Here is a 12,489-nt window from a genome sequence, read left to right as displayed (position 1 = left end):
GTGCACTGCAATGGATTTCTCTAGATTTTAAAATAACTTAATTATTCACTTCCAATGTACAAAGCCTGGAAGAGCTGTGTGGAGTACTGAGTTGGGAAATGCAGACATCTGGTAAACACTCGCCTTGCTGTTAGATAGACAGTATTGAGAAAGAAATGGATATTAGCCTTGTAATGGTGGAAAAAAAAACCATTATAGAAGTCTACAGAGTGTCAATATAATATGACTGACACTGATTTTGGAATTTTAGAGCTCAGAATATTTTTATACCACTCAGTTTTCTTTGTGACTAACATTGCTATCAGTCTCCATCCCACAGACCTGAAATATTAGTATTTATGCAGAACTGACATATCAGTGCTCTGACACACTATGCTAACAGCAGCATAGTTAAGGATACTATCTTTTAATAAAAGTTTTATGCAATCAGTATACATGTTTAAAAAAATAAAAAATGCACACAATGTCCAGAAGTAAGTAGAAGTCAGAGAAAGCTAACATTACTGAAAGCAGCACAGCCATTAAACAAACATTAACATGCTCCCTTCAGGATGCTAACAACTAGGAGTTACACTGTGTTTTCCTTATTACTCTGCTCCTAATGGACAGGTTTACATTAAGGAAGAAATACACTTGACACTGTTCTGGTTCCAGCTGTGACACAGAAGAGGGGAAAATAGACCACAGCGATGCAGCAGCACAGTCGCTCACCACTGCACAGCCCACGCAGCATGTCAAGTGACAAGTAAACATCTGCAAAAGATGGCATATGATGAAGCTGGAGCAGGGCACTACACAATATTTCCAGGTACTGCTCATCATGAGTGTGCTATGAAAGGCACAAGGTTTGCCTCAATGCAAAACCCCCATTTATGGGCTAACAAACCAAAATTCAAGTTCCAATACCTTCCACACTTTCAGGTACTATGGCTGTGCAAGATACTGTAACTGAATTCAGATCTGCAATAAAGCCTGTCCACCAACGTATTTTTCTGTCCTGGCAACAAAATTCTGTCATCCCAAACAAAAATTGTTTCTTATCTCACATGAATCTTACTTAAGTTTGGCATTTTGCTCATGAAGCTCCTCCTTCAGCTCCAAGTTTTCCTTTAATGCCACCTGAGCTTTCAGCTCAGCCTGGTTTTTAGAACTGACAAGCACATACACTTCTTCTTCCATCTCCTGAATTCGGGCTTGCAAAGATAGGAGGCGAGACTTCTGTCTAGCATTGTTTTCCTTGTAGCTTTCAGCTTCAGACTTCAGCTCTTGCAAAGAGGCTTCTTTAGAGACTATTCTGGACCTGAGTTTAAGAAGCTACAGATAGAAAAGAAGAAATTTCATTAAAAAAAAAAGAAAGAAGAATTTTGCCCAGGTTGAAATACGTGACTGAACTGCAAGTTTAATAACATGACAAGAAGCACATTTTGGAACAAAAGTCTCAGAGTCTTCTCTCACTACAGGGTTGAGCGGAGATACGCAACTTTATTTTCATATACCTAGGAAAAAAGCAATAGGCAGGGTTTGTATAAGCAAGTGCTGCTGTTGTGTAATACAAATTTTCAAGGTAATCTCTTGCAGATAAATTTATTTACAAATTCAAAATTTTAAACAGCCCACCTTAACTCACCTCTCTTACACATCTACATTAAATATTGACACCACTACTCCCTCTTTTCTGCCTGCCTCCTCCCAGATAATCCACACCTGGAGGGAGCTGTAACAGCACAGTATCCTCTTGTATGAGCGTGGAGCCTGTTGATGACTTGCAGCATATTCAAACAAATTTTTGGAGATCTGTGCTGTAGACACAGGGTAGGCTTATCTTTGGCACACGATTATTTTTTGATCTAGTATCCAATAAAATGCAGCTGGATTTACACAGAAACAGCAAGAGAGCCTTTTAAGGAAGGGTAGGAGGAGGGACATCACCACCAAATGTTAAGGACCTCTTGCAGAGATGATGCTAGAACTTCCCAACGGTTTGTGGAATTTCTTTACTTTCCTCTCTCTCTTTTAGCTAAAATTACCATTTTTTCTGCCTCATTTCTGCTATAAGCTTTTCTAAAAGACTGAGCTTGAGGCAGACATATCAGGGACACAAAAATTCAGTGTGTTTTATTTTGCTTAAAGAAAATTTTAAATGGATATTTTTTTTTTTTTTTTTTTTTTTTGTCACGAGAAGCATTAATGCATGTTTCAGCTTTCCTGAATGCTTCGGATTGCAGATAAAAGCAACAAGATGCAATACGAAACATTAATCTCCCACTAGGTAAAATTTATAGACAAATAATTAAGCCACATTAACTGTTCTTTGTGACATGTGCTAGGGCTTTTAACTCATGGCAAATATTTTAAGGCAATAAATATTTAAGATATTAAGCTGCAATTCATGATGTCAGGAAATTCATGGCTCTGCCAGAGGCTTCCAGTTTGACCAAATCAAAGATACTTAGAGAAATTCCAGGAAGCCAGTGAGACTAGTGCCTTGGAAAAGAGAATTCCTGCTCCTCCTGCTCCTCCTGCTCCTCCTGCTCCCAGCCCACACGCCTGTCCTCACACCAGCTCTGGTATTTGTCTGACTCCTTCACAAACAACTTAACCAACACAACTGACAGAAAAGGATTCATTTTCTACAGAGGAAGAAGAGGAAGGGGAGCTGGCCATGTCACAGTGAAAAGGCTAGCATCAAGGAGTCAGGCAGGAGGACCACTCTTGCAGCAGCAACATAGTCTCCAAAAAGCTTCACCTGCAAGCACTGGTTAAAGAGACACTTTGGAGCTGACATAAAGGAGCACTGACTTCAAGAAAAGCAGCTCTGCCTTTTCCCAGGCTGATGGGCTTTGTTTCTATACTTCACTCTGTTTGTGCTAGCAGAGGTATTTATATGACTATAAGATGAAATAAGATTGGGAAACTGCTCTGGGTAAAAAACAACTCATACGGAAGACTCTATTTTTCAGTTGCATCAGTTCCTCAACAAAAAAGTGCACTGTAAAACTACACATATATCTGTGCCAGCCCTAGGGATGAGGCAGTGTAGGGAAGGAAATGAGCAGCTAAAGGAACAAAAGGATTGCTTTGCTTGGCAGCTGGACCAAGCTATGTTAGCTTAAAGTGTCCATAACCTTAAAATTTCTCTGTGGTTCAACTCCTCATCTGAAAAATGAGATATTTTTTCCTCTGTCCATTGTCCTTGTGGTCAGTTCCAACTGTGGAAAAAGCAAGAATAAATCCCATATCATGAGTTTTACAGAGCACTCAGCAGAACAAGGCTCTGACCTCAGCTGGGTCACAAAGGTCTTTATTAACAAGAGCATGAAGCTGCTTTCTTAACTGTCCTTTTGCTTTTGCAAGCACAGTGCTGGAAGAATCTATAAATCAATCACTCATGCTGGCAAAAAAGCCGTTCAGCATTTCCAGTAATGCATTCTTTCTATGAGAACACAAGATTCTGTATGGCTTCATAGAACTGAAATTTAAAGTACTGGTCCTGTGTAACCATTAAATGGAGGGGAACTCTGCAGTAATTTCAGGATCAACTGGTCAAATTCAAGCTCAGCCAATGGACATTTATCGCTATAGTCCTGGCCGAATACTGTAGTAACAATTCATTCTCCTACAATACTACATGTTCTTGTTGTTTCCCATAATCAGCTACCCAAAATTAAAGAAATTTTGTTTCATTGATAGGGCCTTTTTTAATTTTGAATATGAACTCATAATCAGTTCATTAACACAGAAGCCAGGACAGTGAAAATCACACTCAAATTCTAAAAAGAATGTTACGAGAAACAAGACATTCTGTATCCAAACAAAGGTTTCTATTCTTTGCAGAAAGTGACCATAAAGAATCCTTAGGTTTGGAGAAGAATTTGGAAGTATTTTTAAATGTACCTCTGACTGGGCACAACCATACTTCACTGAAAGTGCTGCAAGTTCACTTTGGGCAGTTTCAGCTGCAGCTCGATGGTGATTCATCTGCTCTCCAGTGACAGGAATATCCAACAGGACGTGATCATGAGATTCCTGGGAAGGCAGTATGAAAACAAAACCATTAGACATTGTATTTTTATTTTTTTTTTTTTTTGAACATTTTTCCTTCGGTGCCTTTTCACTTGATTAAGATGCCCAAGGGCACTTGTTCCAAACCTGTTATTCCCAGAGTAACTTTCTCTCAGATCCTTACTGAAAAATAGGATAAACAGTCACTTTTATACCAGTCACCACTTTCATCTGCAAGTTCAGCCACCAACACCAGTGCTAAAGTATATCAGCACATAAGATACACACTTCTCAACAATCTCGTGGCCTCCCACTGTTTTCAGCTCAGGTTATTTCCAGTAATTTCTGTGTGGTTTAGCAAAATTCAAAAGCCCCTCTTCTACAAACTTATCCTGTCACTCCTTCAACCGATGTAAACTTTAAGCAATAGAGAGCACTCAGGTGTTCCTTATGCAAACAACAGCTTTGGCTTTTAGACTTCATTGAATGGTTTGTGTTGAAGGGACCTTAAAGATCATCTAGTTCCAACCTCCCTGCCATGGGCAGAGACACCTTCCATTACAGCAGGTTGCTCAAAGCCACATCAAACCTGGTCTTGCACCTGGCCTTCAGTTACACTTACATGCCTCCTCATTTTCATTTTGGGAAGAAATGGCTCTCAATCTTCTCTGTGCCACTTACGGTTTTGCAGATTTCTGTCATATCTCACCTCCACAGTCTCTCTATCAGATTAAAAAGTCCATGCATATTACTCTGACACTCCTACCCACTCCTAAAGTAGCTTTCTGGCTTCCCATTCGCGCTTTTACTTTTAACCTGCCAAGGCTAAAGGTCCTTTTAAACTCCTTCACCTGGACATAACTCCAGCTTTCTGAATTATTCTTTGTCATCCCCAACAATCACCATACTGACTCTTTTCACCCTTTTTCAAGCCCTTCTGAATAATGGCAAGCACCGGCTCTATGCTTCTAGCACAGTCTCCTTCACATTACTTGTACAACTCTTTTAGCTGTGCCTTCTAGACTCTATAGTAAGCTTTCTCTTTTTTTTGTGTGGTTTTGCTCTTCTATAGTAGAGCAGAAATGCATTGAATTTCTTGGTCTTTGTTACTTAAATCTTTCAGTATGGAAATTCAGACCTCAGGTCTTCATAGTAGATTTATTAAAAACTTTTTTTTTTTTTCAATCAATAGTGGCTACAGAATGATGAAATTTAACATCTTCAGAACAGAATTTTGTTTATGTGATGTTGGGCGCACACACTGCAGTGGACAGAACATGAGATTTATATTCCATCAGCTCCTACACAGGACTGAAACAAAACCTCAATCATCTAGGTGTGCATTACAAAACACAAATCTCCCCCAGCTAATGACTGCTGTTGAAACAGACAGAGACAAGATGTCTTCACTTCATACTATTCCACACCAGCACTGGTTTCCAGGCTGAGATGAGTTACCTATTCTAAATAGAAGAAAAAAACACCCAAACAAACAAACAAAAAAAACCAAACAAAAAACCCACAAACAAGCAAACAAACAAACAAAACAAAAAAAAAAAACCACACAAAAAACCACAAAACCCCACAAAGAGCTCTCTAAATAAGTGAACATCTGGTAAAATAAGCCTTTACCAAGAAACACAGAGAAATCCCTGGGGCATAAGGCAAAACTACTAGCCCAGACTGCAGATTGTAGCAGGAAACAGATTACCTTGGATTAGTTTATATAATACTGTCAACACTTTTCTTTAATCTTTCTTCAAGTACACACTGGATTAGACCCATCAAGTGTAATCGCATTCATCTCCCTCTAAGACACTCAGCTGTGCTCCTTCACGAAGGAGTTGCCATTCATCAAGCCAGACTGATACATGTAGTACAGCTCACAGCCACATACAACAAAGCGCACAATCTCACAGATAAAAGGACTGCTAATTTTTCAACACTTTATCACCATTCTGAGGGAGTGAGGGAAGGCATGTGCCATCTCTTTGCTACTTTGTCTTCCTTTTTGCTTTATCCCACTTGTTTCACATGGTACAACCACATGAAATTCTTTGACAGGCTTTCTTTTTTTTTCATTCTGGAATACACCAGGGCTCCAAAGCCATGGATAGAGCTTGCAAAGTTAACACTGCGTATATTATTTACGTATGTCGTTATATTTATATTACTGTATTGATATATGCTTTCTTCCCTAAACAAACACAACCACATGATTTTACAGAAAGGAATACTCTCAAAAATGATGAAATAAAAATACTTCAAATTATAGCCGAAGAAAAAAGCTGGAACTTCCAAAACCTATATTTGTCATACAAATTTAGGTTTTAAAATGATGAGCACTGTAAAGATGCAGAAACATACCTAGAAGCATTTAAAAGAGGTTTAAATGAAGCCAGGTTCAAAAGTCAATGGGAATTACCATTTCACTCATTTACTGTCTTAGTGACATTTACAGAAGCAGATACAAGGGAAGTTGATATGATTATCATACTTTTGTCAGGGAATGTGCACGATTTAATATTTAAGAAAGTAGTTTTCTATGTTTTGCCAGCAGCCATTTACAAGTCTGATCATTAATCATACTTATAGCAATGCAGTTAATTTGGCATGACTCTGCTATAGGGGTAAAATTTATAGTGCAGATGTGGCACTTTTGTATCTCCAGAAAAATTCAGATTTGTAATGTTTCATGAGTACTATGCAGTTCATAAGAGGCAGTACACAGAAGCCTTATTATATTATCACTCAAACAGTTCTAAATAATTAAAGTTTTGAGTGTTGATGCTGTTAACTTCATGATCCCTTTCCACTTACTTGCAAGAAAATGAAGTTTATATTTCACTTCAAATGCGTTTAGCTAAAATCTAAAGAAGCTAAATCTATATTTTCAATACTTAAGAGTAATATCTATTAGGACCTTTGGCTTTATTAGCAATAGGAGTTCTTTAGAATATTAACAATGTAAGGTCTATGTTGTTATTGTGGGGGATTTTGTTCTGAGCTTTTACCAAGTAACTACTTTCATCTCCCTGTAATCTGGCTTATAGTTGGCAAACTTCACCTGATTCAGAAACAACAGAACTTCAACAACATGCAGTAGTTTTATACCTCACCATGTACTTTGAAATTGGCCAACTGTTAAGTCACTCACTCCCATTCTGGTCTTGAGAGCTTTACTTTTACTTCCTGCCTACATTTCTTATTTCAACTCTGACAAACGCTGCTACCACTGCCTCCCTTTCCCAAAATATGTATTAAAAAAAATCTCTAATGAAACAGCTGTCAGTAAGCATTTAAACACTGAGCGCTACCCTGAGTAACTTGCCAACGTATTGCCTCTTGTCCATAGCAGAGGGACACTACTTCTTTCCCTTTCCAAAGTGTCTAAGCACGTTAGGTTTGGTGTACCAAAATAATGACTCACGGACCTTTATAGATTCCATTCCCCCTTTGCTTCTACAAAACAAATGGGGGAAGAGGGAAAGAGAGATATAAAATTAAACAGTATGATTCAGTATGATGACACATGACAGTAATTTTTCAGAGAACTGCTTTACTAAACTATGTCATAGGTTACCATCAGCAAAGAAAGGCATAAAAGCAGAATACTATGCCTTTCAGGAAAACAGGGATGAAGAGGAATTTGTGTATGGGCTGAACTGCTGAAAAAGGAAGCTTAAACATAATGTTTTGTTTGTAATTATTCTAACTAGGGCTAGAAATTTGATATTAAAAGTGTGTTGCCATCCACAACCTAACTAGCTTAATCTGATTAAACAATCAAGACATGTTCTTACAAGGCCATTTGAAAAACTACCTTGTGCAAATAGATTCTAAAAGGAAATTCTATTCAGCATGCAGATGACATTAAATTTTTATTTTATTTTGCAAAATAATCTATTCTAGTATAACAAAATACAACTTTTAGAATGCATTGCTTTTCATAAAATCAACAGGTTAGAAAGCAAATACTATAAAAATAACTGTAAGTTACATGAAAATCAGGCGCTGAACAGTTTCTAGAGATACTTTCTGAGTCAAACAGAGGAAGGCAGGTAGCACTTGGCTATTGCAGATTTTTCTTGGTAGCAGCAGCTAGCCAGCCAGTGTGCACATCACTTTCGTAACAGCCACAGCAGCTACACACGCTGATGAGTGTGAGAAAGGTAAGCCACTGCTACACAGTAAGTCAGGTTTTGTTAAGTGGTGAAAGCAGACTAGAGTGAATCAGAGTCACTTTGGAGGTAACAACCTGTTCACATATTAGCAAACCTGCATGTATATTTTTGGAAAAGTTGTCTTCTTTCTACATAATACTTTGCCCAATTTGCCTGTCAGAGATCTCAAAATGTATTTGCAATGCCTTATTAACATAAATCAAAATTTTCAAGTAACATTTCATAACCATTTCAGTTCTGTCAGTTCCCCTTCCACATTTTAAGATGCCAGAAACACACAATTGCTTTTGATAATTCCTCTTTCCCAATACCCAATTACTTTTGATCACTTCTCGCCCAGTGAATTCCTCTTTCACCTCTCTGATTTCTGCTGGTTACTATGCCCAACTTATTGTTTGCAGCTTGTGCGTGTAACTCTGAAGTTATTTTTTTGTTGTTGTTATATGACTGTGGAGGTTTTTATGCAGTAGTATTTCTGGAACAGTGCACCAAGTGTTCCAAACAGCTCAAATAAATCACCAAAGGGATTTTCTAAATTCCTTTCAGAAGGGTACTGCTTAGCTCTACTCTCCCTCCTTTTGTAGTAATCATTGAAAGGTATTACTGAAAGATTAAAATCACTCTCTGGTGTTGTTCATCTACTGAAGAAGCCAATTTCGAGCTTGATTAAGAGGCCCAAATGAAAGTTTCATGACAATCAAAATGTTAGTCTTACCCTCTACTACTACAAGCTGCAGTTAAAGCATTTTCATCTTTCATTTTCCTCTCTGTTATAATGAGGTGACTTTGCATCTAAATACAACGAATGCATTTAATATGATGAAACACAGCAGTCATCTCAAGGCAATTACAGAGACACATCACCTACTGTAAATATTACTTAGCATGTCCTTTGTTTTACTTCATCCTTTGGCTGTATGACTAAATTATGGGACTTGTATCTCCCCTGACACTTTGTCTCACAGCTTTTTCCAAAATGAATCACAACAAGGTGCTGCCGTGTTTAATCTCAAAATGATAACAAGGCTAAGGCAAAATTTAGGGGGAAAATGTAACAAAATTAAGAGCTTATACAGGGATTTCTGCAAACTGCTTGTGGTTCTACTGGTTTTGTCAGTGCTGAATAGAGTTAAATAACTTTTGTAAGAGAATAGATTAAATGAGAGCCTTAAAAAACAACCAACAAAGCAATGCCAATACTCCTGCAAATTACCTACAATGCCTACTATACTACAGTCAGTTAAAGGCAAATATTTCAGGTCTATTTAAGTCTGTTAGTATACAGATAATTCAGACTGACTAGTGCTGTAGTTTGATTTACTATTTGTAACCCACATTTTATAAATACATAGTTTCTCATGTGATTCTGAGTCCAAAAGTAACACTCACATACTGTTTGACTTCAGGTCACTAGGACAAGGAACAGGTTGCTGTCAACTCTGTAACTAAGCACTGCTAACAAACTTTTTAATGGGTCGAAAAAGTTGTATTTAATATAATGGTATTGATTTTGCCATGACAAACTAACAAAATTCTGTGGTAACTACAAATTAGCATGATGTTCAGCTGTTAAGGAGATACCAAGCTGTTCACACGCTAATGAATTATTTATCCTTGGGAATACAAAACTGCTACAAGTTTTCTACAGTATCTATAATGTAAGATAGTTTGATCCTTCTGAGCAATATCCTCAAGCACCTCCTTTAAATCCCTATCAAAGCCAGCAAACCAGTTTCAAAGGAAGAAGTGCAAAGAAGAAATTCTTAGATAACTATAAATTCCTACTCCATGAAAGATAACTCCCTTCTGCAGCACTTAACTAAAAACTTTTGTCCTTGAATTTGTGCAGATAAGCTGTAATGATCAGCTGAAGCACACTGAGCTGCAACTGAAGCACATGCCTACCGTCAGGTACAGCTATGAAGCTGTAGGAGGTGTGGAGTGTTTTAAAAAAGTGAAATTAAATTTAAAATGGAAAAGATAACTTGCAAGGGGGGTTACGGCCAGCCTCAATGGCAGTCAGCCTCCACAGAAGCACCCTACAGGCAGCTACTGCAGGCCGGGAGTAGGGACGGGGGTATTTTTGCAAAATTAGGGCTTTATTCCCTAATAGGAGAACTGCACAAAACCCCAAACCAAACCAAAACCCGTTCTGCCTCCTGCGCCGCCCCCCTGTAAGTGCCCAGGTCTGCGCTATGCCGGGCAGCGGGAGCGCAAGCCCCACGGCTCTCACGGGAGACCGCGGGCGCCCTGAAGCGGCCCTGCCGGCGGCAGCCCACCAGGCCCGGCCGCCGGGGCCACCCCTTTCTCCTTGTCCCGGCTGCCGTCCTCTTCTTTCTTTCCTGTGGAAGCGGTGCCGGGGCTGCAGCCTCCCGCCCGCAGAAGCCTCCGCTGTCTCCAAGGCTGCGGTACCTTTGCCGCCTCCGCGCCGCGGCCCCCTTCAGCCGGAGAGGCCGCGCTGGGGCCGCCGCTGCCGGCCTCCCCTTGCGCCGCTCATGGCAGCGGCCGCGGTGCCGCCGTGCCGCCGTTCCCCTGGCAACGAGAAGCGAACAGCGCGGCCTGCGGCCTCTTCTGCCCGGGGCTCGCAGTGGGGAGCCTCGTTAGGGAGGGAGGAACAGCGCTTAGAGCCCGAAGGTGAACTGTCTTTACAGGAATCAAAACGGAGGCAAGCGGAGCAGAAGAGGTTTGGACAGCAGCATGCTCCGACCCCTGCAGGGTTTCCTTCTCTCCTCACAGAACTTGTGAAACCAGCACCTCCCACAGCCCGGGAAAGCAGCTTGCCTTGACTGCTGCTGAAACACCTCCAGCCGAACCAGGGCTGCGTCCTCCTCTATGCTGAGAGGGGACGAGAGGAACTAGTCTAAACTAGTTAACTAGCGGTAAAAGAAAATTAAACCTTCACGTGTCTTGGTGCTGCTCTGAAAACCCCATGAGCTGCTTAATCAGGCCATGCCCAAGGCCTCTGGGGATGGTACAGTCTTGCACCATCTCTGTACTCACTCACAAGAAGTATCCTGCCTTTCCTAGGAACACTGACTGATCCATGTTTTTCAGGGAAGAAAATGGAAAAGCTAGGGATACTACTGTCTGGGGGGACTTTGTCCTCCTCTCTGTGTACATGATGCCATTTCACTGCTGCTGCCACAGACAGAGAAGACCTCTGCCCAAGCAGAGGGGTTCCAGTGTGGATCATCACTCATTTTAAAATGCTGCATCGCTTAAAGCACAGACCGAGAGAATGCCATGTCTCAGCTGGAATAGGCCATGAAACTCATAAAGGAAAGGTGAAAATGTCTTGACATGCGGAAGCAGTACTAGGAACAGATCAGGGGAAACGGAGACCAGCATGGGGCTAAGGCTGTGCAGTGCAGATGGCAGCAGAGGTAGCAGCCAGTGGCCTCCATCTCGCAGAGAGGCTGGAGAAAGACACAACTGCAATAGGAGTGTGAGGTTCTGCAGTTCAAATCTATTAAGTACTCTTGACAGGTTAAATTTGTACTGGCAGTCTTACATAAAATGAGCATAAATCTGGCACAAGTTTTAATTTCCTTTGCAAACTGGGACAAAAATATCATCCTGCATTTGTCCAGCATCTGACTACAGCCTAATCTGTCCTGATACCAGAACAGTGTGCAGATGCAGGGTTAAATACTTGTGAAACTTTATCCTAACTTTCTTCAGCAAATGCTTGAGCGCACCTCCCCATCACTAGTCCTGCAGTGCCACAGCTGGTTCAAGAGCTATACTTCAGCCACTTCTACACCCGTGGTGATGGGGAAAGAATGCTTACACAGCTGTTTCTTACAGGAGATATATAAAGTTATTTGGCCTTAAAAAAAAAAAAAAAACAAACAAACAAACAAAAAAACCAAAAAAACAAAAGAATCCACTGAATCTGATGAACTGTAGCGAGAGTAACGACAAGAGAGACAAGAAAAAAAGAGATGAAGAAAAGCAGTATAATGTATAGCACTGATATGTCATATACGACTGATGCATGTTATATAATACTGAAAAAGAATGGGGCAGTTTGAGGGGGTGCAATAACCACTCTTCAAACCATTTGCCTAAGAAAAAAAGTATCTTATTGCAGGATGCTCACACTTAAGATTGTTTTAAGTTTGTTCACTAAATACTACAGGTAAAGTTCTCAAAAGGACTCCATTGTTCTTTTTATTTAACAGGGGCAGGAAACAAGAACTTACGAAGAGTTACTTTGGGATCTTTACTTAAAAATAATTTCAAGGAGACATTATTGTGAATAAGATTTTCATGCTGTGTTACAGAAACTACACGGACAGCT

At 40.1% G+C, this 12,489-nt stretch overlaps 1 protein-coding gene across 4 annotated transcripts in view; it reads right to left on the bottom strand.

The window, feature by feature from the left end:
* CCDC170 (coiled-coil domain containing 170) overlaps window positions 1–10,810 on the bottom strand; it is a 41,405-nt gene extending 30,595 nt beyond the window's left edge. For all 4 annotated transcript variants that reach the window (XM_065680575.1, XM_065680574.1, XM_065680576.1 and 1 more), the window contains exons 1-3: window positions 10,599–10,810; window positions 3,895–4,026; window positions 1,058–1,314 (exon numbers count right to left, since the gene is read on the bottom strand). In XM_065680575.1, coding sequence (XP_065536647.1) covers window positions 1,058–1,314; window positions 3,895–3,978 — 341 coding nt within the window. In that variant the 5' untranslated portion in view covers window positions 3,979–4,026; window positions 10,599–10,810. The remainder of the gene's footprint in view (window positions 1–1,057; window positions 1,315–3,894; window positions 4,027–10,598) is intronic.
* Window positions 10,811–12,489: the final 1,679 nt, after the last annotated feature.

This window comes from Lathamus discolor, chromosome 5 (assembly GCF_037157495.1).
Source record: "Lathamus discolor isolate bLatDis1 chromosome 5, bLatDis1.hap1, whole genome shotgun sequence".
NCBI classification, from domain to species: Eukaryota; Metazoa; Chordata; class Aves; order Psittaciformes; family Psittacidae; genus Lathamus; species Lathamus discolor.
Note: the sequence above shows the minus strand (reverse complement) of the source record. Positions and strands in the feature narration are given on the sequence as shown.